We start from the raw sequence: 23,038 nt of genomic DNA on the forward strand, positions 1-23,038 counted from the left end.
AACAGATGAGAAAGGCAATTTATGTACTTAAATTAAAACCACCCAAATGATTCTGCTTTGGCTTATCTTGGATTGCTAAGAATTATGGAGTGAAGCACACAGGTACCAAAATGGCTGGTGTTAGAAAGACTAGCAATACCAAGCGTTGGTGAGGGTGTGCAACCATGGGAATGCTCATGCGTCACGGTGGGAGTGTGAATTGGTCCAACCATATGGAAAGCTGTCTGGCTATATCTGCTAAAACTAACATACGTCCCCCTCGCAGCAAGGGAAATGAGCGTCCACGGAAAGATGTGCCCGAATGTTCACTGCAGCCTTAATCCCAATAGGCAGACCCTGGAGGCCACACAACTGTCAATCAACAGTGGCGTGGAGACATAGTGGGGTATTCATACACTGGGATGCTTCACGATAAGGAAAAAGTACGAACTTCACTCTCGTGACAACGTGGACGAACCTCGTGGACGTAAGGATGAGCAAATGAAGTGAGGCCATACAGAGTACGCGTGGTATGGTTCCGTGTGTATGAAGTTCAAGAACAGTCAGCATTAATCTGCAGTGGCAGAGACCAGAGCAGTGGTGACCCACGCAGGGGTGGTGAATACTGATGGTCAAGGAGGGTGAGGAAACCTTCCGAGATGTTGGCAATGTTCTTTATCTTTTTGTAGGTCATGGTGCCCAGGCACACATACATGTAACAATTCACTGGCTTGAACACTTATAATGGGCTCATTGTACGTATGTTATACCTCAATGTAAATGTTTTAAAAAATGATTCTAAACTCAGGTAATGCCTTGTCTTTGTTCCTGTTCCAGAGGCTTATGAAAGCGTTAACACACTATTCCCACAATTCAATGACCCAGAAGATGATGAAAGTGGACCACTCACCGTGTGAGATAAAGATCATGAGGAAGCAGGCCGCCCCCACCACCAGATTGGACCCGGCCAGCGGGTAGAGGCGGCCGAAGCGCTCGATGGTGACGAGGATGATGAAGGCCGCCGGGAATTCGACCAGAGCAGAGTAGAAGAAATCCAGATAGAGGTTCCCGCCGGTGACGCCCATGTGCATGATGAGGCCCTGGTAGAGAACGGAGCTGGTGAACCTGAGCAGGGAGGAGAGGCCGGGTCAAAGGCAAGCTCCTCAGAAGAGGAGAGATTTAGGATTCTGGCTGGGAGGATAAAGGACACTGCGAGCTGGATGTAGAATGTTCTAGAGCAATATGAGAAGAGGGGGATCAAAATCAAGAAAGGTGCCCTTGAGGGGCCCTCGATGAGACCCTCCTTTCACAATTTATGTGAGGGTGTGACTTACAGGATAGGTTCACGTTTTCGAGAAATGGCAAACAATGGTAGCTACTGTTTACTGCGCACCTGGGTGCTGGCCCTGCTCTGAGCACTGCACGTGCCCTACCTCATCAGATGCTCCAACGGCCTCCAAGGGGAAGGGCAGGAGAAGGCAGTGGTGAGTGAGCAGTTTCAGGAATCAGACTGTTGTGTGAGCTGTGTGGTCTTAAGTAAGTTAACTAACCTCTCTGTGCCTCAATTCCTTCAGCTGTGAATTTGGGTTGTCTTGAGAATTCATGGAGGTAATGGACAAAAAGTGCTCAGTATAGCTCCGGGCACATAGTGGGCACTCGGTGAAGATGAGATTTTACTGCTGTCATTGTTGTCTTTCCAAGGGCAAGGATCCAGAGCACAAGAGGGTGGAGAAGTCGGCCAAGTCTTTCCAACTCCACAGTGGTCCTCCCTCCACACATCACACCATCTTTACCAGGCATTATTCCCTTACTCTTTTTACCTCATATCCCGCTGCACGACCCCTTCATCCATTTTCGAGGAAAGAATAGCCATGTTACAGAAAATGGCACAGAGACCGACGGGGACCAGCACAGTCACTCCCACTCAGGGGAAAGTTTAGAGAGTCCCATGTGTCACTTTTGGTCAAACTACATAATTTTGGAACATTGGATGATTCTATTGGTACAGCTGTTCCTCACTATCCTTTGGGGCTTGGTTCCAGGAACCCCCAGGATACCAAAATCCAAGGATGCTCAAGACCCTTGTATAAATTGGCATAGTATTTGCATAGAACTTATGCACATCCTCCCGTATACTTGAAATCATCTCTAAATAACTTATTATACCTAGTATAATGTAAATGCTATGTAAATAGTTGCTGGCATGCAGCAAATTCAAGTTTTGCTTTTGGGGACTTTCTGGAATTTTTTTCAGATATTTTTGATCTGCAGTTGGTTGAATCCCCAGATGCAGAACCTGCAGATATGGAGGGTCGACTGTATTTACACTGTGAGAAGAGATTTAGGTGGATAAGAAATTATTTTCTTGTAGACATGCCAATTGCCCATCAGCTCCAAAACTGAGATCACAGCGGACGTTTCTCATTACTATACCCCCTGGTTTTATAAAGCTGTACCCAGAGAAGCATGGGATGCTTTTGTTTCTAGTCCTAAATTATTCCTGGTTGAACCAAAGGGTCAAGAATACAAGAAGAGGGGCTTCCCTGGTGGCGCAGTGGTTGAGAATCTGCCTGCTAATGCAGGGGACACGGGTTCGAGCCCTGGTCTGGGAGGATCCCACATGCCGCGGAGCGGCTGGGCCCGTGAGCCACAATTGCTGAGCCTGCGCGTCTGGAGCCTGTGCCCCGCGACGGGAGGGGCCGCGATAGAGAAAGGCCCGCGCACCGCGATGAAGAGTGGCCCCCACTTGCCGCAACTGGAGAAAGCCCTCGCACGAACCGAAGACCCAACACAGCCAAAAATAGATAAATAAATAAATAAATAAATAAATAAATAAATAAATAAATAAAAGAATACAAGAAGAGGACTTCCCTGGTGGTCCAGTGGTTAAGAATCCGGCTTCCGATGCAGAGGACGCAGGTTCGACCCCGATCGGGGAACTGAGATCCCACATGCTGCGGGGCAACTAAGCCCACGCGCCACAGCTACTGAGCCCACTCATCCTGCATGCTGTAACAAAGATCCTGTGTGCCACAACTAAGACCTGACTCAGCCAAATAAATAAATATTTTTTAAAATGTAAATTAAAGAAAAAAAAAAAAAAGAATACAAGAAGGAAGGCACTGGCAGCAACTCAGTGAGTTAAGATGAGCCCGGTGGGATCCTCCATGCTGGTTAGCTTAGACGGTTAAATGGGAACGGTCACCTTTAACCCATAAAGAGACTGGTCCAAGAGAAAGGAATGGAGAACCCTGATTTTTCTGTCCAAAAAGACCCCCAAAAAACAAACAAAAAACTAGCAACAGTTAATAAACGTGCAGGGCTGCCATCTTTTGGCAGGACCCATGAATTGCACGCACACATTAAAATACAAACAGCAATTTGTAGTCGTCAGGCATAAGCCCTTTACACATATTATCTCATTAATTCTTTTTTTTTTTTTAAATATTTATTTATTTATTTATTTATTTATTTATTTATGGCTGTGTTGGGTCTTCGTTTCTGTGCGAGGGCTTTCTCTAGTTGTGGCAAGCGGGGGCCACTCTTCGTCGCGGTGCGCGGGCCTCTCACTATCGTGGCCTCTCTTGTTGCGGAGCACAGGCTCCAGATGCGCAGGCTCAGTAATTGTGGCTCACGGGCCTAGTTGCTCCGTGGCATGTGGGATCCTCCCAGACCAGGGCTCGAACCCGTGTCCCCTGCATTGGCAGGCGGATTCTCAACCACTGCGCCACCAGGGAAGCCCCTATCTCATTAATGCTTCCAACAGGCCTGTGAGTATCATTACATCCACTGGCTGATGAGGAAACTAAGTCACAGAGATCACGAAGCTTCCTGACAGTCACACAGCCAGGAAGTGACGGGCACCCCTCCCGAGATGCTGTGATGAATGGAGAGGATGGGGGGAGGGCAGGGGGAGGGGAGGGGACAGTAGGAGAAGGAGTCCAGGGGCCAGATCACATGAGCCCTTGTAGGAAGGAATCTGGTTTTCTTCTCGGTGGATTAGGAAGCCAGTGAGGACGTGGACGAGGGGGTGACCCGGTCTGTGACCTTTGCCTGCTTTGTGTCCCCTGAGGGGGACAGGAGTGGGAGCAGACCACCAACGAGGAGGCTACTGCAACAACACAGACGAGAGATTACGACACTCAAACAGGGACCTAAGAGTGCAGGTGATGAGAAATGGCAGAGTCTCAGTATATTTTCAAGACAGAGCAGAATCTGCCCAAGGATTGCGTGCAGGGGTGTAAGACAGCAGAGGGGACAAAACCGCCACCTTGACAGGAGTGCTTAGGGGATGGGAGTGGGCCGTGGAGTAATATAGGAGGGGAGCAAGCCTTCTTATCTGCAGCGTCCCGGGCCTCCACACTGAAGAGACACTGCTGAGTCAGATACTGAGCGTCATGAGAAATGCACCAGGCACCTGGGGTGTTCGCAGAGGCCCATCACGTAGCGGGGCACAGGACTCCTGGGCCAGCCCGGAGACGCAGTGACCGGGGCTGCCAGGACAGGGTGAGGTTAGCCTGGCGTCTGAAGAACTTGGGATGGCTTCTGTGGAACAGTGGTCATTCATTCAACCTTCAGCAAATATTTACCGAGGGTGCCAGGGGCTGCCCTCTTGGTTGGAACCCTTATTTCATGGAAGGGCAGACAAGTGCAGGGCAGCAGAGCAGCTCCAGTGGAAGGGGAGCCCAGGGTCCAGCTACTCAGCCCAGGTGTTCGGGGAGTAACTGCATAACCTCCCTCGTGCTGAGCAGAAAGCCCTGATGTCGGGAGCTGACCCGGCACCCCTTGGGGAAAGAGGGTGGAGACCCCGTCTCCAAGTAGCTATCTGGGAGGCGGATGCAGCCCTGCGGGTGTGCGGGGGGTACGTGGGTGAAGCTGGATGTGGATGTGAGTTTCCTAATCGGGGGCTGAAAAAAAGCACTGATGCTCTCATCGGGGTCTATAAAGGTCTTAGATGCGAAGAAGGGCTCTTCCTCCTTGAAAGCATCAGGGGCCACTGACATCTCGTCCACCTTCTGACGCTATGTCAAGACTTGGCTACTCCCCAAAGACGAGACATGTGGGATTTGAGGCAACCTTGAGAACCCTCCGTCCAGCTTACTGTTGACCTCTCCTATGTAAGAATGTCTTCTTCCTAAAATGAGGCCCTTCCTCTACTATGCAATCCTCAAGGGAGAAATCAGGTGTCTTTTTAAGGGCTCTTTGACCACTGGAAAACCATCTGGAAATTCCTTTTCATGCCTCTCTTTTTCCACCTGAGTTGTTCCACTGCCTTTAACTTGCACCCGGGTATGCAGGTAAGCCCACCACTTCCATGTGGGGACAGGCGTCGGAAAGGCCCCTTACCACAGGTACATCAGGATGAAGGTGTGCTTCCTCAGGTGCGGCGTGCGGAACAGGCCTGCAAACGAGGGGCTCAGCTTTTCAGTGATATCCTCTTCGAGAGACAGCATCTAGGAGGGAGTCAGGGCGTCAGCTGCGTCCAAGCTGCCGTGAGCAGGAAACGCCATCAGAGCCCCCTTTCCCAGCCCCCGCCCCGAGGTCGGTCCTCACGTGGCTGCCCGCCACACCCATCACCCCAGATGTCACCAGTGCCCTCTTGCCTCCCAAGGCAGCCCCACAGGCATGCTCCAAGTCATAAATGCAACCCAAAGTTCAGTGACGGGAGAAACCCTTTGCTAGCTCGTCACCTTTAGATCAGGAGGAGGCAATTTCCCATTCTTTTGGGCTATGTGGTCCATTATCTTCACTGCTTGAGTGTTTCTCTTTTGTGATAACAGCCATCGGGGCGACTCGGGCACAAACCTGTGGACACAGATCACCACCACTTCTCATTTTCTCCAGAGCTCATCTGACGTTAAGCCCCGATCAGAGCCATGCTGCTGCTCGGCGCAGCCCGCCCTCCTCACGCTGGGACTGTAATTCCTCAAGCGTCTGGTGGGTGAGGATCTGGGGCCACTGCGTGCTGGCCCAGGGAGCCCACACAGGAGCTCTGTGAGTCACTCGTGCTCTTAGTGCCACCTGCTAAGATTTACGGACCAGAAGAGAACCATCGCTTCCTGTGTAGCCTTCATCCGATGGGGCGGGGGTCCCATTCTCTCCTGGAAGCCAGCAGCCCTTCTCCCCACCCCAGGAAATCTCTCACACATAATAGATGTTCCACACGCCCCACCCCTTGCGATACAGCACATGTCTCCTTGTAAGACAGAGGCTATTGAACACGTCTCAAAATATTTCCAAAACAAAATAAACTACAGTCAATTTTTTTTAGCATCAGATACACCATGGTGTCTATTTCAAATGGGACAAAGATGTTATAAAGTCAAAGACTGGGAATCTCTGGTCATCTGAAAACACACAGGTAGAGTCTCACCCAAGCCAGCCATCGGGACTCAGCCAGGGGGTCCCGTCGCTGGAGGGCCCCTTGTTTCGTGCTGACAAGGAGGGAGCAGGCCCTTCCTGAACGGGAGTGTACTTAGAGCCGCAGTTTTGAGAAACTGGGTGGACTCGATGCCGCCCACGGATAAGATCTGCCCGCAGCAACACGGTGACAAAAGCTGCATGGACGCGATCGCTCTCTCCACACACCTCCCCGCTACCACGCACCCCCGCTTCCCTCTCCCACGATAAAAACTCATCTGTCTAGCTGTTCCTCCCTTCACCCCGCCAAGGGCTGACAGCTAATGAGATTAACAGCTCACTTGAACGGGTTTTGTTCATAACGGTTTAATGTGCGCACTCCGCAAAGATCCTTCCATCCCTTCACTCACTCGACAAACAGCAGGTGCCTACTTTGTTACTCGGTGCACTTCCGTCTACTCGTAGCATCCCAGCCTCTGTCTTGGGGACGCGAAGTGAAAGAAGCTCTGTTTGAGGGCAGCTCCCCCGGGGCATGAGGGCTACCCTGGGACAGAACTCCCCAAATGTCACAGATGGCTGTAAGCCTCAGGCCGCCGGGAAGACGGGGTCCCCGCGAGGACACAGTACCAGTAGCACAGCAGGAGGAGGAAGGTGGGCAGAGAGACGGCCAGCTGGAGCCAGCGCCAGTGAGGGACCGCGTAGGCCAGCCCGGAGAGCAGCACGAGCCCCACCGTGAACGCCACCTGGTAGAGGATCGCCACCGTCCTTCTGTAGCCCAAGCCCACGAACTCTGTGACTGAAACAGGAGAAACGTCACTGGAAGCCAGGGGGGCGCGCCCCCAGCCTCCTCCGTGCCCTTCCCCCTCCTCCCCACGAGGCCCCCGGTCCTTTCGTCCCGGCTCTCCTCCAGCCGCGCCTTTTCTAAACCCCCCATCTGCCGTCTGGAGTTCTCCTTTTCACGCGGCAGGATTCAGTCTGCCGGGATCTCTTCCCCGGAGCTTTCCTCCCATCGGCTCCAGGCCGAGCTGGACTATCTTCCACGACCCCCGGGGTGCTCGTTAATTTCACCACCATCTTTGGGTGCCCGCCAGGGACCTGGCCCTGTTGTGGGTGTTTGGATGTATGGTGATCTCAGTCGGCAGAGTCCTGCCCTCCTAACCCCGCATTCTCGTGAGAGATGGTGGACGACACACACAAGGGAGTAAATCACAGCCGGGGCATAACGCGATGCGCGCTGTGCGGAGAGAAAAGGTAAATGGCCCAAGGGGATTCAGGAGAGTCCAGGGTGGAGGGGTTGCGGATTTTCAGAGAGCAGTGGGGTGGAGCTCGTGCCTGAAATTTGAGCCAAGACCTGCAAGAGGTGAGGGAGTTAGCCGAACACAGAAGGGCGAAGCGAGTTCCAGGCAGAGGAAACAGCAGCGCGGTGGCCCTGTGGACGAGGACCCCGTCAGTGGGGCAATGCGCGCTCCTGGGGGGCCTCGCAGGCTTGCCGAGAACATTGGCTTCCACTGCGGGACACGCAGAGCCGCTGCGGCACGGGGGTGACGCGATCCCGCGTCTATTAAAGGCTCACTGTGCTGTTCCCTGTAGGGGCCACAGGGAGTCCGCCGTGGAGGCGAGCTGAGGCTGGTGTCTGGGAGCCGTGGAAGCAGCAGAGGAGTGAGATGGCTGGGCTTCCGGAGGTATTTTGAAAGTAAAGGGGGCAGCAGGGCTGGGGAGGGGGGCACAGGGGGAACAGGCTGGGGGATGGGCGAGGACAGTCTCCTGGGTCCTGCCACGTGGAGGGGTCAGGGAGCAGAGGAGGAGCCAATCGGACTGCGCAGGAGCCGCGTGCGCAGGACCAGGGAGCGTGTGACCCGCAAGCAAGTGGGGACAGCCGCGGGAGGAACGAAGCCAGGGTAGCTCTCACGCCACCACAGATAAATAGGGGTCCCGGTGGGTCTCCCTTTCTCTCTAGCCTTTGAGCTCCTTGAGGGCGGACGGGAGCCTTATCCCTCTTGGCACCCCATCTCGCCCCCTGCCTGCCAAATGGCAGCAGGTGCGCGCGCTGCAGGGAGGAGTATGGGGCGGGCATCGCTCTAGGCTACACCTGGGGCACTTCATCTACCTGGCAGCATTGTCATCCCCATGCCGAGGACCCTGAGGCACAGAGAGGTGATGGGACGTGTCCGTAAGACCACACAGCCGGCCAGTGTTGGGTGTAGATTTGACCTCAAAATTAATCCTCTTCACCATGTGCCGAGTAGTGCACGTTCGGCATACAGACGGCTGGGATCTCACTACATATGTGCTGAACTCACTAAACTTAACCAGTGTGTTCATGGTTTCTCAAGGGAGGAATATGATTTTTCTTGGCTCTAGTGAACTATTCCTCAGGATGCCAAGCCATAGGACGTCGTTTTCGGAGACGGCAAGACATGGCAGAAATGTGGATTATCCTCACTGCCGTCTGATGTGCCCAAAACCGGCGGAGGGACGCACAGATGGCTCTTACGTTACCTTCTTCTGAGGAAGTAGTTTTCAGTTTCTATTCTTACCCTTCATAGAAAATTTGAAAAAAAATAGTATATAGAATTACACTGCTTTACCCTTCATTTTTTAAAATCATTATGTTTATCTCTTCTTTTATGTCTTCTATGTCTTCTCTCCTAACTGTTTAGTGTCCTTCACACCAGTTGAGTTTGTTGTATTTACTTTGAAAGATGCTGGTTCTTTCATATTTAAAATGTTAAAATACTCTCCCACCTGTCTCCCCTTCCTGCACACCCCCTATCGCTGTAACCACGTCACATGTGATCTTCTTTTCCCAAACGGATTAGTTGATACGGAAACACTGATTTATTTAAGTGGTTATTTAAGTGTCTCTCAAACAAAAAGAAAGAGAGAGAGCGAGCAAGAGAGAGAGAGAAGAAGGCCATCCTGACAGCATGCCCAGCCCTAGTCACGCAGACAACAAATACAGCTAGAATGACCACGCTTTCTCCAGACCCTGCAAACATCCTCTTCCCCAAAAAACCCACCTCCACATTCGGCTCCATCCCATTCTACCCCACTACCTGACTTCCGTGGCTTCTTAAAGTGTGTGGAAACCTCAGGCCAGCGGATGCTTACTCAAGGTGTAGCCAGCCGTCCAGCTGCCCTTGCTGACCAGCCCCTGCCCCAGGCGGAAGAGCAGCAGGGACGTGTAGTCTGGAGCAACCGCCGTCAGGACACCCAGGATGGCGCTGATGAGGGTGGTGGCCAAGAGGCATACTTTACGGCCAAACCTTCAGAGGCAAGGAGACAGCGAGGGGAGGTGAGTATTGAGTATTCACAGGGACGATGGGACAGCAAGTGTCTCTAGTGGGAGACAAGACAATTTTTCTGAGGGACCATGCAGTCCGTTGATCACTGCCCCTCCTCAAAGCCTGACCTGGTCCTTCCTCAGTGAACAGTGACCAGCGGCTCTTGCGAGCTTAATTAAGCCACTCTGAAGAGGAATCCTGAGCGCTCTCAGCAATGTGGCATCTCAGCCAAGGATGAGTGGCCTCCCTCAGTGACTCTCCTAGTTCTCAGACTCATCTCCTCTCGTTCCCTTTGTATTTAACAGACTGTATTACTATTAACAGGGTGCACCAGAAACCAGGCTTTTCCCCCCACATAGTTAGTCTTATCGATGGTCATACAAGTTTTTCCGGGAAAACCTTCAGTTCTAATAGTATAAATATTTTTTAATAAATTTATTTTATTTTATTTTATTTATTTTTGGCTATGTTGGGTCTTCGTTATTGCATGTGGGCTTTCTCTAGGTGCAGTGAGCAAGGGCTACTCTTCGTTGCGGTGTGTGGGCCTCGCATTGCGGTGGCTTCTCTTGTTGTGGAGCACGGGCTCTAGAGCACAGGCTCAGTAGTTGTGGCACACAGGCTTAGTTGCTCCGTGGCATGTGGGATCTTCCCAGACCAGGGCTCAAACCCATGTCCCCTGTATTGGCAGGCAGATTCTTAATCACTGCACCACCAGGGAAACCCCTAATAGTATAACTATTGAAAAGTGTTTTTCCCTTTCTTTTTCATGAATAAAATGGGCAAATTATTTGCTAAAACTTCATCCCATAATTGTGCTTTATTGATTCGATCTTTTAAATCTTATCCCACATTCTCTGGCAGTAAGGCAAGGAAGGAAGGGACCAACTTCTTATGTGGTTACATTGAACTGGCCCACACCCAGGATCTCTGTCCCGCGGCCCAGCAAGCCCTCTGCCTTTCTCTGTCATCCTCCTTCCTGGCTTCCAGCATGTCTACTTCATTTAGCTACTCCATGTCTTCTTGCCTCAAACTTCTATATACAGACACTTATTGTCTGAAACCCACATCTTCTTACCCAAGAATGTTCAGACGTAATAGTACCAGCATCCATTTTCTCCTGTGTCTCCTCCCAAAGGCAGCCTCACCCACTGCCCTTGGGTCCAGCCCTTGACTGAGCCCCTTTGGTTCCTTGCTCTCTCCATGATATTGTTCTCATCTTCCTGGACCCTTCACCTCTCCACTTCCCCATTTGCTTCACAGCTATCTTGTTTTAAAGAGTCATCTACGCAATGATCCGAAACCTATGGGATGCAGCAAAAACAGTTCTAAGAGGGAAGTTTATAGTGATACAAGCCTACCTCAGGAAACAAGAAAAATCTCAAATTAACAACCTAATCTTACACCTAAAGGAACTAGAAAAAGAAGAACAGATAAAACTCAAAGTTCGTAGAAGGAAAGAAATTATAAAGATCAGAGCAGAAATACGTGTAATAGAGCTAAAAAAAAATAGAAAAAGTCAATGAAACTAAGAGCAAGTTCTTTGAAAAGATAAACAAAATTGATAAATCTTTAGCCAGACTCATCAAGAAAAAGAGACAGAGGGCTCAAATTAATAAAATCAGAAATGAAAAAGGAGAAGTTACAACTGACACCACAGAAATACAAAGGATCATAAGAGATTACTACGAATCATTATACACCAATAAAATGAACAACCTAGAAGAAATGGATAAACTTCTAGAAATATACAATCTCTCAAGACTGAATCAGGAAGAAATAGAAAATATGAACAGAACAATTACCAGTAATGAAATGGACTCAGTAATTTTTAAAAAAATTTCCCAACATACAAAAATCCAGGACCAGACAGCTTCACAGGTGAATTCTACCAAACATTTAAAGAAGAGTTAACACCTATCCTGTTCAAACTATTCCAGAAAATTGAAGAGGAAGGAATGCTTCCAAGCTCATTCTAAGAGGCCAGCATCACCCTGATACTGAAATCAGTCAAAGACACCACAAAAAGAGAAAATTACAGGCCAATATCACTGATGAACATAGATGCAAAAATTTTCAACAAAATATTAGTAAACCAAATACAGCAATACATTTTAAAAAAATCATACACCATGATCAAGCAGGATTTATCTCAGGGATACAAGGATGGTTCCATGTCTGCAAATCAATCAATGTGATATACCACATTAACAAATTGAAGAATAAAAACCATATGATAATCTCAATAGATACAGAAAAGGCTTTTGACAAAATTCAACCTCCATTTATAATGGAGAACACTCCAGAAAGTAGGCATAGAGGGAATATACCTCAACATAATAAAGGCCATATATGACAAACACACAGCCAACATCATATTCAGTGGTGAAAAGCTGAAAGAAATTCCTCTAAGATCAGGAACAAGACAAGGATATCTACTCTCACCATTTTTACTCAACATGATATTGAAAGTCCTAGCCACAGCAATCAGACAAAAAAAAGAAAGAAAGAGAGAGCGAGAGAGAGAGAAAGAAAAAAAGGAAGGAAGGAAGGAAGGAAGGGAAAAGAAAGAAAGAAGAAAGGAATCCAACAGAAGTAAAACAGTCACTGCAGAAGACATACTATATGTAGAAAATCCTAAAGATGCCACCAAAAAAACTATTAGAACTAATCAATGAATTCAGCAGTTACAGGCTACAAAATTAATATACAGAAATCTGTTGCATTTTTATACAGTAATGACAAACTATCAGAAAGAGAAATTAAGGAAACAATCCCATTTACAATTGCATCAAAAAGAATAAAATACCTAGGAATAAATCTAACCAAGGAGGTAAAAGATGTGTACTCAGAAAACTATAAGACATGGATGAAAAAATTGAAGACAATTCAAAAAAACGGAAAGATATACTGTGCTCATGGATTGGAAGAATTAATATTAAATGGTTAAAATGACCATACTTCATTCAAGGCAATCTACAGATTCAATACAACGTATTGAATTCAATACAATACAATACAATACTATAGAATACCAATGACATTTTTCACATAAGTAGAACAAATAATTCTAAAATTTGTATGGAAACACAAAAGACTCCAAATAGCCAAAACAATCTTGAGAAAGAAGAACAAAGCTGGAGGTATCAGGCTCCCTGATTTCAAAATATACTACAAAGCCACTGTAATCAAAACAGTATGGTACTGGCACAAAAACAGGCATCTAGATCAATGGAACAGAATAGAGAGCCCAGAAATAAGCCCACACTTATATGTCAATTAATCTATGAAACAGGGGGCAAGAATATACAATAAGAAAAAGACAGCCTCCTCAATAAATGATGGTGGGAAAACTGGACAGCTACATGCAAAAGAATCAAACTAGACTACTTTCTCACACTATATACAAAAATAAACTCAAAATGAATTAAAGACTTAAATGTAAGACCTGAAACTACAAAACTCCTGGAAGAAAACATAGGCAGTATGCTCTTTGACATCAGTCTTAGCAATAGTTTTTGGATATGTCTCCTCAGGCAAGGAAAACAAAAGCAAAAACAAACAAATGGTACTCCATCAAACTAAAAAGGTTTTGCACAGCAAAAAAAACTGTCAACAAAATGAAAAAGCTGTCTACAGAATGGAAGATGATATTTGCAAACAATATATCTGATAAGAGGTTAATATCCAAAATATATAAAGAGCTCATTCAACTCAATATCAAAAAAACAAACAACCAGATTTTAAAATGGTCAGAGGATCTGAATAGACATTGTTCCAATGAGGACATACAGATGGCCAACAAACACATGAAAAGATGCTCAACATCACTAATCATCAGGGAAATGCAAATCAAAACTACAAGATATCACCTCACACCTGTCAGAATGGCTATTATCAAAAAGACAATAAATAACAAGTGTTGACAAGGATGTGGAGAAAAGGGAACCTTAGTACACTGTTGGTGGGAATGTAAATTGATGCAACCACTATGGAAAACAGTGTGGCGTTTCTTCCAAAAATTTAAAATGGAACTACCATACAATCCAGCAGTTCCACATCTGGGTATTTTTCCAAAGAAAATAAAAACACTAATTCAAAAAGATATCTGCACCCCTATATTTATTGCAGCATTATTTACAATAGCCAATATATGGAAGCAACCTAAATGTCCATCAATCGATGAATGAATAAAGATTTGGGGTGTGTGTGTGTGTGTGTGTGTGTATATAATAATGCAATATTAACCATAGAAAAGAATAAATTTGTGACAACATAGATGGACGTAGAGGGTATTACGTTAAGTGAAAGTAGTCAGACAGAGAAAGACAAATACCATGTGATCTCACTCATGTGTGGAATTTAAGAAACAAAACAAATATATATTTTTTAAACTCATACATGAAAATTATCTACTCCTGAAAATAAATAAATAAATAAATGCTAAAAATATTCTAATCTACTGTGACTGAAAAATTCACTCCAACTTCTTCCCACATGTAAAGATGAAATTAACATGCTTTAAGGAAATACTGGGGGGGGGGGTGTGGGGAAGAGTCGTCCACACACAGAAATCCACTCTCTTATCTCTCACTTACCTTCAACCTTCCACTGACACTGCCATTGCCCACCAACTGCTACATGTGGATCTTCTCTCCATATGCCCTCTCCTAGCTTATCTCAGACATGGTTTATAGCTTTAAATACCAATTGCCGGTGACAAATCCCAAATATTTAACTCTAGCCCAAACCTCATAATCCAGCTGCCTACTTGGCATCTCTTCTCTGTCTCACAGGCTACTCTGAACACATCTCCAATCTCATCACTTCCAAGACAGAACTCTTGCTTGCTCCCACCCGCTTCACCCCAAAGGGCAGCAACCAAGGCTGTTCCTAACCCATTCTGTCCCGTCTCAAAAAATGGCTCTGCCCGCCTCCACCCATCTGCTAGAAGCATAAACAGTGGCTTTGTCCCCCTTCCTCTCAGCCCCGCACCCCAGCTATACACTCTGCATGCAGTTTCAACCTCTGAAATCCATCCCAAATCCCCATCTGCCTCCGTCCTGTTGCCCCACAAAGTCCAAAGCACTCGCTGCCATGTTTTGTCTCCCTCAACTTCTGCAAAGATTCCCACTGGCCACATTCTCCCGCCATTGGCCCCTAAAGCCCGTTCTCTCCATGGTGTTGATGCTGTTTAGTTGGATCGGCCTTTACGTACCTGTCTGCAATGTAGCCGATGCCCAGGGAGCCCAGGAAGAAGCCCACATTCACACAGGACTGAAAGAGGTCCACCTTCCAAGAGTCATCGCACACCAGGTTAAACTGCGGGTCACACCGCGGTCGGAGGGGCCGAAAACACAAGACCGTTTGTAAGTCAAACTGCACCTTCTATCCTCCCTCCGGACAACGTAAACGCACAACACAAAATGTGGGATCCCCCAGGTGCTTCACATCTTTTTCTCTTTACCACATTTTCATAAGACAAATTCAAGGTTTCTGGTGAATCTCAGTCAGTGTCATTACATGCCTAATATCCTTACCTTGGCTTTACCCTCAATATACACTAAAGAGGCTGTTGTCAAGTGCCACTGACAGTTATCAAACGACAGCACGGCCAAAAGGGAAGCTTTCTAAAGGAAATACAGCAAAGTAATTATCCAAAGACAGAAATGTGGTAAAATAAATGGTTTCCAGAATTGGTCAAGGCCCTTAATTAAGTACATATTAATTATATGTTTAATTACGTAAATTCTACCAGTAATTATGTAAATTGGTCATGACTGATGGAGCTGTGAGTGTCAACACGAGAATTGCTGAGCAAAGACACAGAGGCCCGGCGGCGGGAGCTTCTTGGGAGCAGCCTGTGTGCTGCACAGCGTGCAGGGGGTAGGGGGCGCCCCAGGGACGCGAGAGGGGCTGGGGGGCAGCAGCCGGGGGCCTCGCCTCCCCATTCTTGGCACAGCACCAGCTGGGTGGTGACCAGGGACACTTTGGATTCATGGTTCCGCCCCACCAGGCGACACTGTGTGGTGTGACGCGGGGAGGTCACTTAGCAACTTTGGGCCTCAGTCTCCCAGTCTGATAGGTGTGTGGTGCCCGTCCTGTCGCCGTCACAGAGCTAGTGCAGGCACTGCAGGGACAAATCATGTGCAAATGGTTTGGTAGGTAATAAACCATCTGACTTTTTCAGTGGGGGCTTTGTTACCCACCACCTTTAAAAATCTAAAGTTGCCCACACGAGCCATGCCCTTTTCCCGGTCCCGGGGATCCATCATGAGCACTGTTAAAAAATAAAATATAGGTAAAACTCCTTGCTACCACTGGCCTTTCAGAAACTAATACTGAGCTCGCGCTACCATCTGTCTCATGCCCAGAGCCCGCTGTCTGCTCGCAAGAGTAGCTCAGATCTGAGAGACGGGATGAGATACCAGTCACTCCCATTCTCTGCCGGTCCAGGTGTTTATTCCCTTTAAAATTCAGCTGAAAACACGCCCTCGCCAGGAAGCTTCCCCTGCAGATCTTCGGCTTTCCTGCTGCCTGGTCCCTGTCAGCAGAACGTGGGGGAGGCCACTGCTGGGTGTTATCCAGCTGACCCAGGTCTGCACCTGCAGCCGCCTCTGTGCAGCCTCCGCCCACGTCGCCCAAGACGACTTTCTGTGCATGCTAGATTTCACCAAAGCCGCAGGGCACCAGTTATTTTGCCCTGGGTTTGTTCTACTCTGTGCAGTCAGCATCTTTGTAAGATGTCCCTGCCACCCTTCCTGAAATGCCCTGGGTGCCACCCTTCCCCGGGGGCGTGCAGAAGCCAGAGTGTTCGCGGAGCTCAAGGAAGGGGCACCCGGCCTTCCCTGCTAACCCCGCCTTCCCTGAGAACTCTGCCCCCAGCTGCGCTGAGGGTCTCGGTCCGGAGGCACCTGCAAGGCTCGTAAGCCTGCCTGCCCCTGTGCTCCCAAACCCTGCCACTGCCCCCAGACACTTTTGTGCCACCAGGAAGACAAGCCTGGCCCCTGGGGAAAGCCTGGGGCTGCACAGGGGGAGTGCAGGATGGGGTGACCTAGGCCGGGTCACCGTCCCTGCTGGAATTTCACTGGGACCAGGCCGTGTGGTGGGAACACAACCTATAGAGCAACATAGTGTTCACCAAGCTCGCCCGAGCACAGAATCACCCAGCGTCCTCGTTAGAATACAGGTTCCCATGGATCCTGTCTCAGCAGATACGGATCGGAATCCAGGTGATCCCTGGGATCAGGCGAGATTGGAAACGGCACATTCCTGCCCCAGATGGACCCTGACCTCCGCCCCCAGGACGAGGGGGGGAGCGGAGCCGGGTATTCAAACAGGTCACCTCATCGTCCTCCCTTAAGCCAGTTCCAATGTCCAAGGCAAGGCCAAGTTAAAGATTATTTCTGCAGAAATGAATAACAAAGGTGAATTCCCCCCAAATTAAGCTTCAGCTTTGGATGAGGAGAGGAAGCAAAAGGGGTTTCGAGGCAGTGGGAAGGGAGAGTTAGAGGGAAGCCCACTCCTTCCAGGAGAAATTGTTCTCACGCTCCTGACCTCAAGGCCCCCAATCTCATGACCCTTCATCACCTCCAGCCGGGTCCCACCACCCCTCACACTCAGCGGGTCCCCAGATGAGCTCTACCCTACAGCCCCTCACCTCACCCTCCCAGGCCTCCCCAGCGCTGGATCGTAGGGCAACTGGAAGCCCACAGTTGGCCAATCGGTTCTGTGTTCCCTCCTCTCCAAGTCCACTGCCCCGCTCAGGCCACCACCTGGCCAGGCTCCCACACCTGCACAAACTGCTACTGCCGTGTGTTCCAGCCTCAGTTTTCAGGAGCTTGGTTCCCCTTCCTCCCCAGCCAGAACCCTCTGGCAAATTGGCCCCATCCTTCTCCCCAGCCCCTGCCAGGCCTGTGTCTCTTAAATCGGTTCTTCTTTTCATTCCTATGACAACCACGTTGGTTGACAGTCCCACCGGGACTCATGTCTCGGCCTCCTCAAGCTCTCCCCGCCTGAGGAAGCCCCCGGCCCCACGCCCACCAGCGCCTGGACCATCCCCAAGGTCCAGCGAGGATGGTCTTCCTCCTCTGCCTGACCAGCAAGCTCCCTTGTTTGGCACGAAGGCAGGGTGGCCAGATTTAGAGGAAAAAAAAAATACATGGTGCCCCGTTGAATTGGAATTTCAGACAAACAACTCTTTTTTTAGTATAAGTATGCCCCCTGCAGTATTTGCATTCCCAGCCTCCGTTGTATTCCCAGGTATTGCACAACATTTGTATCAAATGTTGTGCAATACCTGGGACTTAATTAGCCTAAAAAAGTGTTCGTTGTTTACCTGAAATTCAAATTTAACGGGCGTCCTGTATTTTATCTGGTGACCTGCGTAAGGACTCAGTGCTCTGGCCTGAAGGTGAGCTGGAACCACCATTCTCCCCTGGGATTCCTCTGCTGGACCCTGGATTCCAATCAATTTAGCAGCTCGTTGCTGTCCGAATGTAGCACCTGCTCCCTCTCCCCTGAGCTTTGGCTCACGCTTCCCCGCCCACTCTGTTCCCTCTCCTTGTTGCTCAAAATACCACCCGAGGCTCCATTCAAATGCCACTTCCTGAAGACCTACTGTATAGCACAGGGAACTATACTCAATATTTTGTAATAACCTTAAAGGAAAAAGAATCTGAAAAAAAAATAGATATGTAGGTATGTATACCTGAATCACTTTGCTGTACACCTGAAACTAACACAACATTGTACATTAGCTATACTTCAATTTTTTTAAAAATGCCACCTCCTTCTGGAAGACCCCCGTGATCAGCTCAGTAGCCAAGATCCCCCTTCTTAGAGCCCAATGGCCCCTCTGCATCTCCCACACATGGTCTGGGACGCAGGTCTTATTCTCACCACTGCCATCTGTCCCTCACTCCCTGGAGACTGCAAACTCCTTAAACCTCAGAGGTTTCTTCTCTGTCTCCCTCCTGGCATCACACCCAGTGCCTGAACAGAGGAAAGGCTCAGATACGTTTACTGAATGAACAGATGGAGGAGTGAGTGGATGAATTCTTGCATCTGATCCTTTCCAAGCAGAGTATACTGCAGCCACAGAGAACAACACTTCCCCGTCCTGGTCTATTTCTAGATTCCCAGCGAGAATAGTGGACAGTTCAGTATCCCTGGGAGATGAGTCTTCCAATTGGACATCTGTCGTTGGAGGATGCCTTGGAGGTCAGATGTTCGTGCAATAGCACCCGCCCTGCTCCCCCCTTGGGGGAAACTCCCTGCTCTGGCCCCCGCCCTCCTCGAGACAGTGAGCTGGTGAGGCCAGAGGAGCGGACACGGCGCTTTTCTCCGGCAAGAGCCCAGATGTGTTGATGCTGAGACTACTCAGTTCCCCTGTTTCCGGTGAGTAGCACCCTCACCGAAACCGAGCTCTGCCGACAGACAGACTCTGCATAGTTCGGGTCTGCGGCTTCACCACGTGACCTTGAGGCCAGTTTCCGAGTGCCCGCGCTTGTCACGGTACAACACTTTCCAAAGGGCCCGTGAAGGAAAAACAACCGGGTGCCTTTTAAGTAAAATATTCGCAGAGCAAACGCTCAGATAACTCATTAAACTATGCAGGCAAAGCCTTTGCCACCATCCCCCTCTCCCGTGGGCCGTCAGTGGGACACCCAGCGTGGCTCGGCTTGTCTGCTCAGCACCTTCACGCTGACCCCTGTGAAGGCAGGGCGTTATCGTCGCTGGTTTACTGACGAGGAAACTGAGGCTCAGAGAGGTTGAGCAACCTACTCAGTGACGCTCAGCCAACCCGGGGCCTGGCTGCGATTCTGTCTGACTCCAGGGCAGCTTCCACCCGCCTCAGAGGCCAGTGGTTAGCTGTCACGTGTCCATGGCTCCTGAATGCGGGTGGGGGGGGGACGGGGGGCGCTTCACAATTCTAACAGTGGGGAAGCTAGACCCCAGGTGAATTCTGCAGGCCTGCGGAGGAGCCAGCGGGGCAGAGAGAAGAGGAGCCCCGGTCTCCCCAGAGACCCGCGTCCAAGCAATCCAGCTCAGCCTGGCTCTCGATGGTCTCTCCTCGGTTTCTTCCTCTAACACCCAGAGTCTGTGGAGGATTAAACAAGGGAAGGCTCCCGAGGGCCCAGCCTGCAGCCTGCTGATGCCAGCGTTCGGGGGACACAGCCCCGCTCCCTCTTTCCTGACGTGAAGCTGAACCTGCTACTCTTTGTCATATATTTCCTCCCTGGCCCCAAACCCACAGGCTCGCCCCAGCGCAGCGCCCACTCGTACCTCGGTCACGATGGAGGAGCCGGGCGTGTCGTACACCCAGCCGTGCCGGCAGGGGCCCAGAGGCAGGAGGCTGCTGTTGGCGGCCAGGCCGGCCAGCGGGTCCACGCAGCCGAGGGCGCTCTGGTTCCAGTCGACCTCGTAGCGGCGGCACCGGCGGGCGAAGGCCTGGCCCTCGGGCCCCGGGCCCGGCACTGTGTAGTTGAGCTCCTCGGCCAGGCTCCAGCCGCATCGCCGGCTCAGCTCGGCCACCCCGGGGCTCCGGCAGCGGTGATCCGGGGTGAAGGCCAGGAAGACGATGCCCACGTAGATGGGGGCGAAGGCGGCAGAGATCAGGCACAGGATCAGGAAGGCTTGCTTCTGGAACCAACCGAACTCCCCGACCTGCTCCAGAACGTCGTCCACGGTGAGCATGACTGAACCAGCACCCTCATAGCTCTGACCAGACCTCTTCGGCCGCAGGGCCCGGGGTCAGTGTCTCATGTGGGTTTCTGTGCAATGCGCTGGTCTGAAATCAACTTGCTGTCTAAGCATAACACCCCTGGAAGCCAACCAACTGGAAATAATCTTTCACCCTGTGGACGGGTTTCAGGCGAGGGCGGGAGAATGACTGGCCAAATTGTTTGCTGGGCCAGGGAGTGCCCTGGGCGGGGGGCCTAATGCTGTTGAGTTGGAGTTCACAGCGCAAAAGCAGCGAGCAAGGGCACCGTGAGCCCCCCCGCAGTCTCTTCCAAAGGGATTACCTACTTTACAACTCTTTATCATCCAGATAAACCAAAGACAGCATGCTGGCCGCCAGGCACAGCTACAGGACCTACTACTTGTGATTGGCATCTGATGCAGAGGGGAGTGAGGGTCTGGCTGGGGTGATGGGAGAGCCAAGCCCTCCAGACGGACCTGTCTCCCTACCTCCTTGTCCCAACGTAGGATGACCACGTTCTCTGGGACCCACGTGGGACTTCACCCAGCTTCACTACGTCCCCAGGCAGGCTCCCGGCTGCTGGTCTGTGAGGCACCCTGAATCCCCAGGAAAGCGGGCCAAGGGGGCCGTCTGGGCACAGACCTCCATGGGCCCCGGGCAGAGATGCTGATAGAAGACCTCAGAGAGCCACAGGCAGAAAACGCCTCCCCCTCCCCCCACCTCAGCCCGGACATTCAGGCCAGGTCCCTCCGTGTGCACACAGGAGGGACAGATAACAGACACAGGGGCTGCCACTGCACCGTCTCGTTCCTGGGACTCTCGCCTCTTCACTCCGTGGACAATGGAAGCTGGCCACCGGCTGGTCTGGCAATACAGCCCGCCTCAGGGGGCTGCAGCTCTGCAAACCCCCTCCCTGCCTGGACTGAGCGCTCACTGCGGGGGAGGGAAGGAAGAGGGCTGGGGGCGGACCTCCGCAAGGCAGGGCCTCTGCACGCCCAGGCCAGGCGCTGAGTGAGATAATAGGAACTGTATCTTGGTCTGCCCCCACCCGCCCTGTTCCTGGCACGGGGCCCCTGAAACCCTTGACACTTCCCAGCGATAGGAGTGTCTTCTGTTCAGCGAGGTGGCCCCAGGAGGGCTCCTGGATGGCCCCTGGCCTCAGGAAAGACCAAGCCGTGATTAGAGACTTGGAACTTTCAGCCCTGCCCTCATTCTCTTGAGCAGGGAGAAGGGCTGAAACTGGGGTTCATGGCGACGACGTGGTGAAGTGTCCATTAGAATCCCAGCAGCCGGGGTTCGGAGCGAACACACCCACACACCCCAGCCCCATGGGGACAGCAGCTCCTGCTCTGGGACCCTCCCCGACCTAGCCTGTGTATCTCCTCTTCTGGCTGTTCTTCTGATTCTTCACCATATCCTCTAATAAACTGGCAAACCAATCAATGTTTCCCTGTCTTCTCTGAGCCGCTCTAGCAAATCACTTGAATCCAAAGGGGGAAGAGGTCATGGGACCCTGATTTACAGCTAAGTCGGACAGAATTGTGGGTAACCTGGGGACCTAACAGTGATTGGCATCTGATGGGCGGGGGCAGTGTCATGGGTCCGAGCCCTTAACCTGCGGGGTCTGACGCTCTCTCCAGGTAGATGGTGTCAGAACTGGGCTACACTGTGGGACACTCAGCTGGTATTGCAGAGAAGTGCTTGGCGTGGGGAAAACACCCCACATTTGGTGACCAAAAGTGAAGTGTCCTGTGCGAGGAGCGAAGGGGCCTCCCAGGAGCAGGGAGAGCTGGGTGTTCCCTGCATTGGAGGAAGCTACTGGGGTTTCTAACACAACCAGCCCCAAATGCACGGGCTGCCCTGAGATGAGTCCTCGGCTTGGGAAGCAGCCAGGGTGCGATCCTGCTCCCAACACGACCTCGGGAGGAAGCAGGACCCTCCCTGCCCCCGCCTCCCCGGCCAGGCCGGACACCACTGCCCACTTTTCTCCGGGGAGAGGGCAGCCTCCCGGCTCTGGGCAGGGGCGCCCTCCGGCTCTCCGTGGCCTGGGAGCTCTTTGTTCCTCTTAGACTGGAGAGCAGATGGGCCCTCCCCTCGCCCTGCATCACTCCCTCCCCCCCGTCTCCCAGCCCCTGGTCCAGGTGCACATCGGGGTGGCCGGGTCCTCCTGGGCTCAGGTTGCAGAGGGCAGAAGCGACCAAGGCCCATGGGTGCCAACTGGGAAAGGCCGGTGCGACCATCCTCACTGGCCTCTCGGGTGACGGGCCAGGCTCCTCACTGATCTTGATATTTACGTGATCTTGCGAGAACCCTCGAGTTACCCACGTGTTAGAGACAAGAAACCAAGGCCCAAGAGGTCAGTCCCTTGTCCACTGTCATGCTGCTGGCTCTCGGCCAATTCTCAAGAAATCGATTCACTGAAAGCCCCAGGGCCAGTGACCAGTGACCAAGTTTCCAGGACTCTTGTGCTGCCACTCAACTTGCCCAACGGCCAATGAAACACAGATTTCACGCAAATATGCTTCTTTTGTTCCAGGACAGTTCACCCCAGGCCTTGGGACCTCCCGAGGCCTCGGAGGTAAGAAGAGAGGCCGGGCTCCTCTCCGGGAAAACAGAGAAGGCAGAGGCGTCAGAGGCAAGCCCACATCTGCAGGTGGAAAGCCGGCCACCAGGGCTCCCGAGGTTCAGGTGACCCTCACGGTGGCGTGACTTC

At 51.0% G+C, this 23,038-nt stretch overlaps 1 protein-coding gene across 2 annotated transcripts in view; it reads right to left on the bottom strand.

Moving 5' to 3' along the window:
* The window catches only part of LOC103008472 (solute carrier family 22 member 1), a 33,361-nt gene extending 12,923 nt beyond the window's left edge, over positions 1-20,438 (bottom strand). The window contains exons 1-7 of one of the 2 annotated variants that reach the window (XM_057528137.1): positions 19,908-20,438; positions 14,839-14,942; positions 9,451-9,605; positions 6,967-7,135; positions 5,670-5,784; positions 5,326-5,432; positions 890-1,104 (exon numbers count right to left, since the gene is read on the bottom strand). In XM_057528137.1, the coding sequence (XP_057384120.1) occupies positions 890-1,104; positions 5,326-5,432; positions 5,670-5,784; positions 6,967-7,135; positions 9,451-9,605; positions 14,839-14,942; positions 19,908-20,318 (1,276 nt within the window). In that variant the 5' untranslated portion in view covers positions 20,319-20,438. The remainder of the gene's footprint in view (positions 1-889; positions 1,105-5,325; positions 5,433-5,669; positions 5,785-6,966; positions 7,136-9,450; positions 9,606-14,838; positions 14,943-19,907) is intronic. The other variant, XM_057528136.1, reaches the window with a different exon arrangement.
* Between the last annotated feature and the right edge of the window lie 2,600 nt (positions 20,439-23,038).

Source organism: Balaenoptera acutorostrata, chromosome 14 (assembly GCF_949987535.1).
Source record: "Balaenoptera acutorostrata chromosome 14, mBalAcu1.1, whole genome shotgun sequence".
NCBI lineage: Eukaryota > Metazoa > Chordata > Mammalia > Artiodactyla > Balaenopteridae > Balaenoptera > Balaenoptera acutorostrata.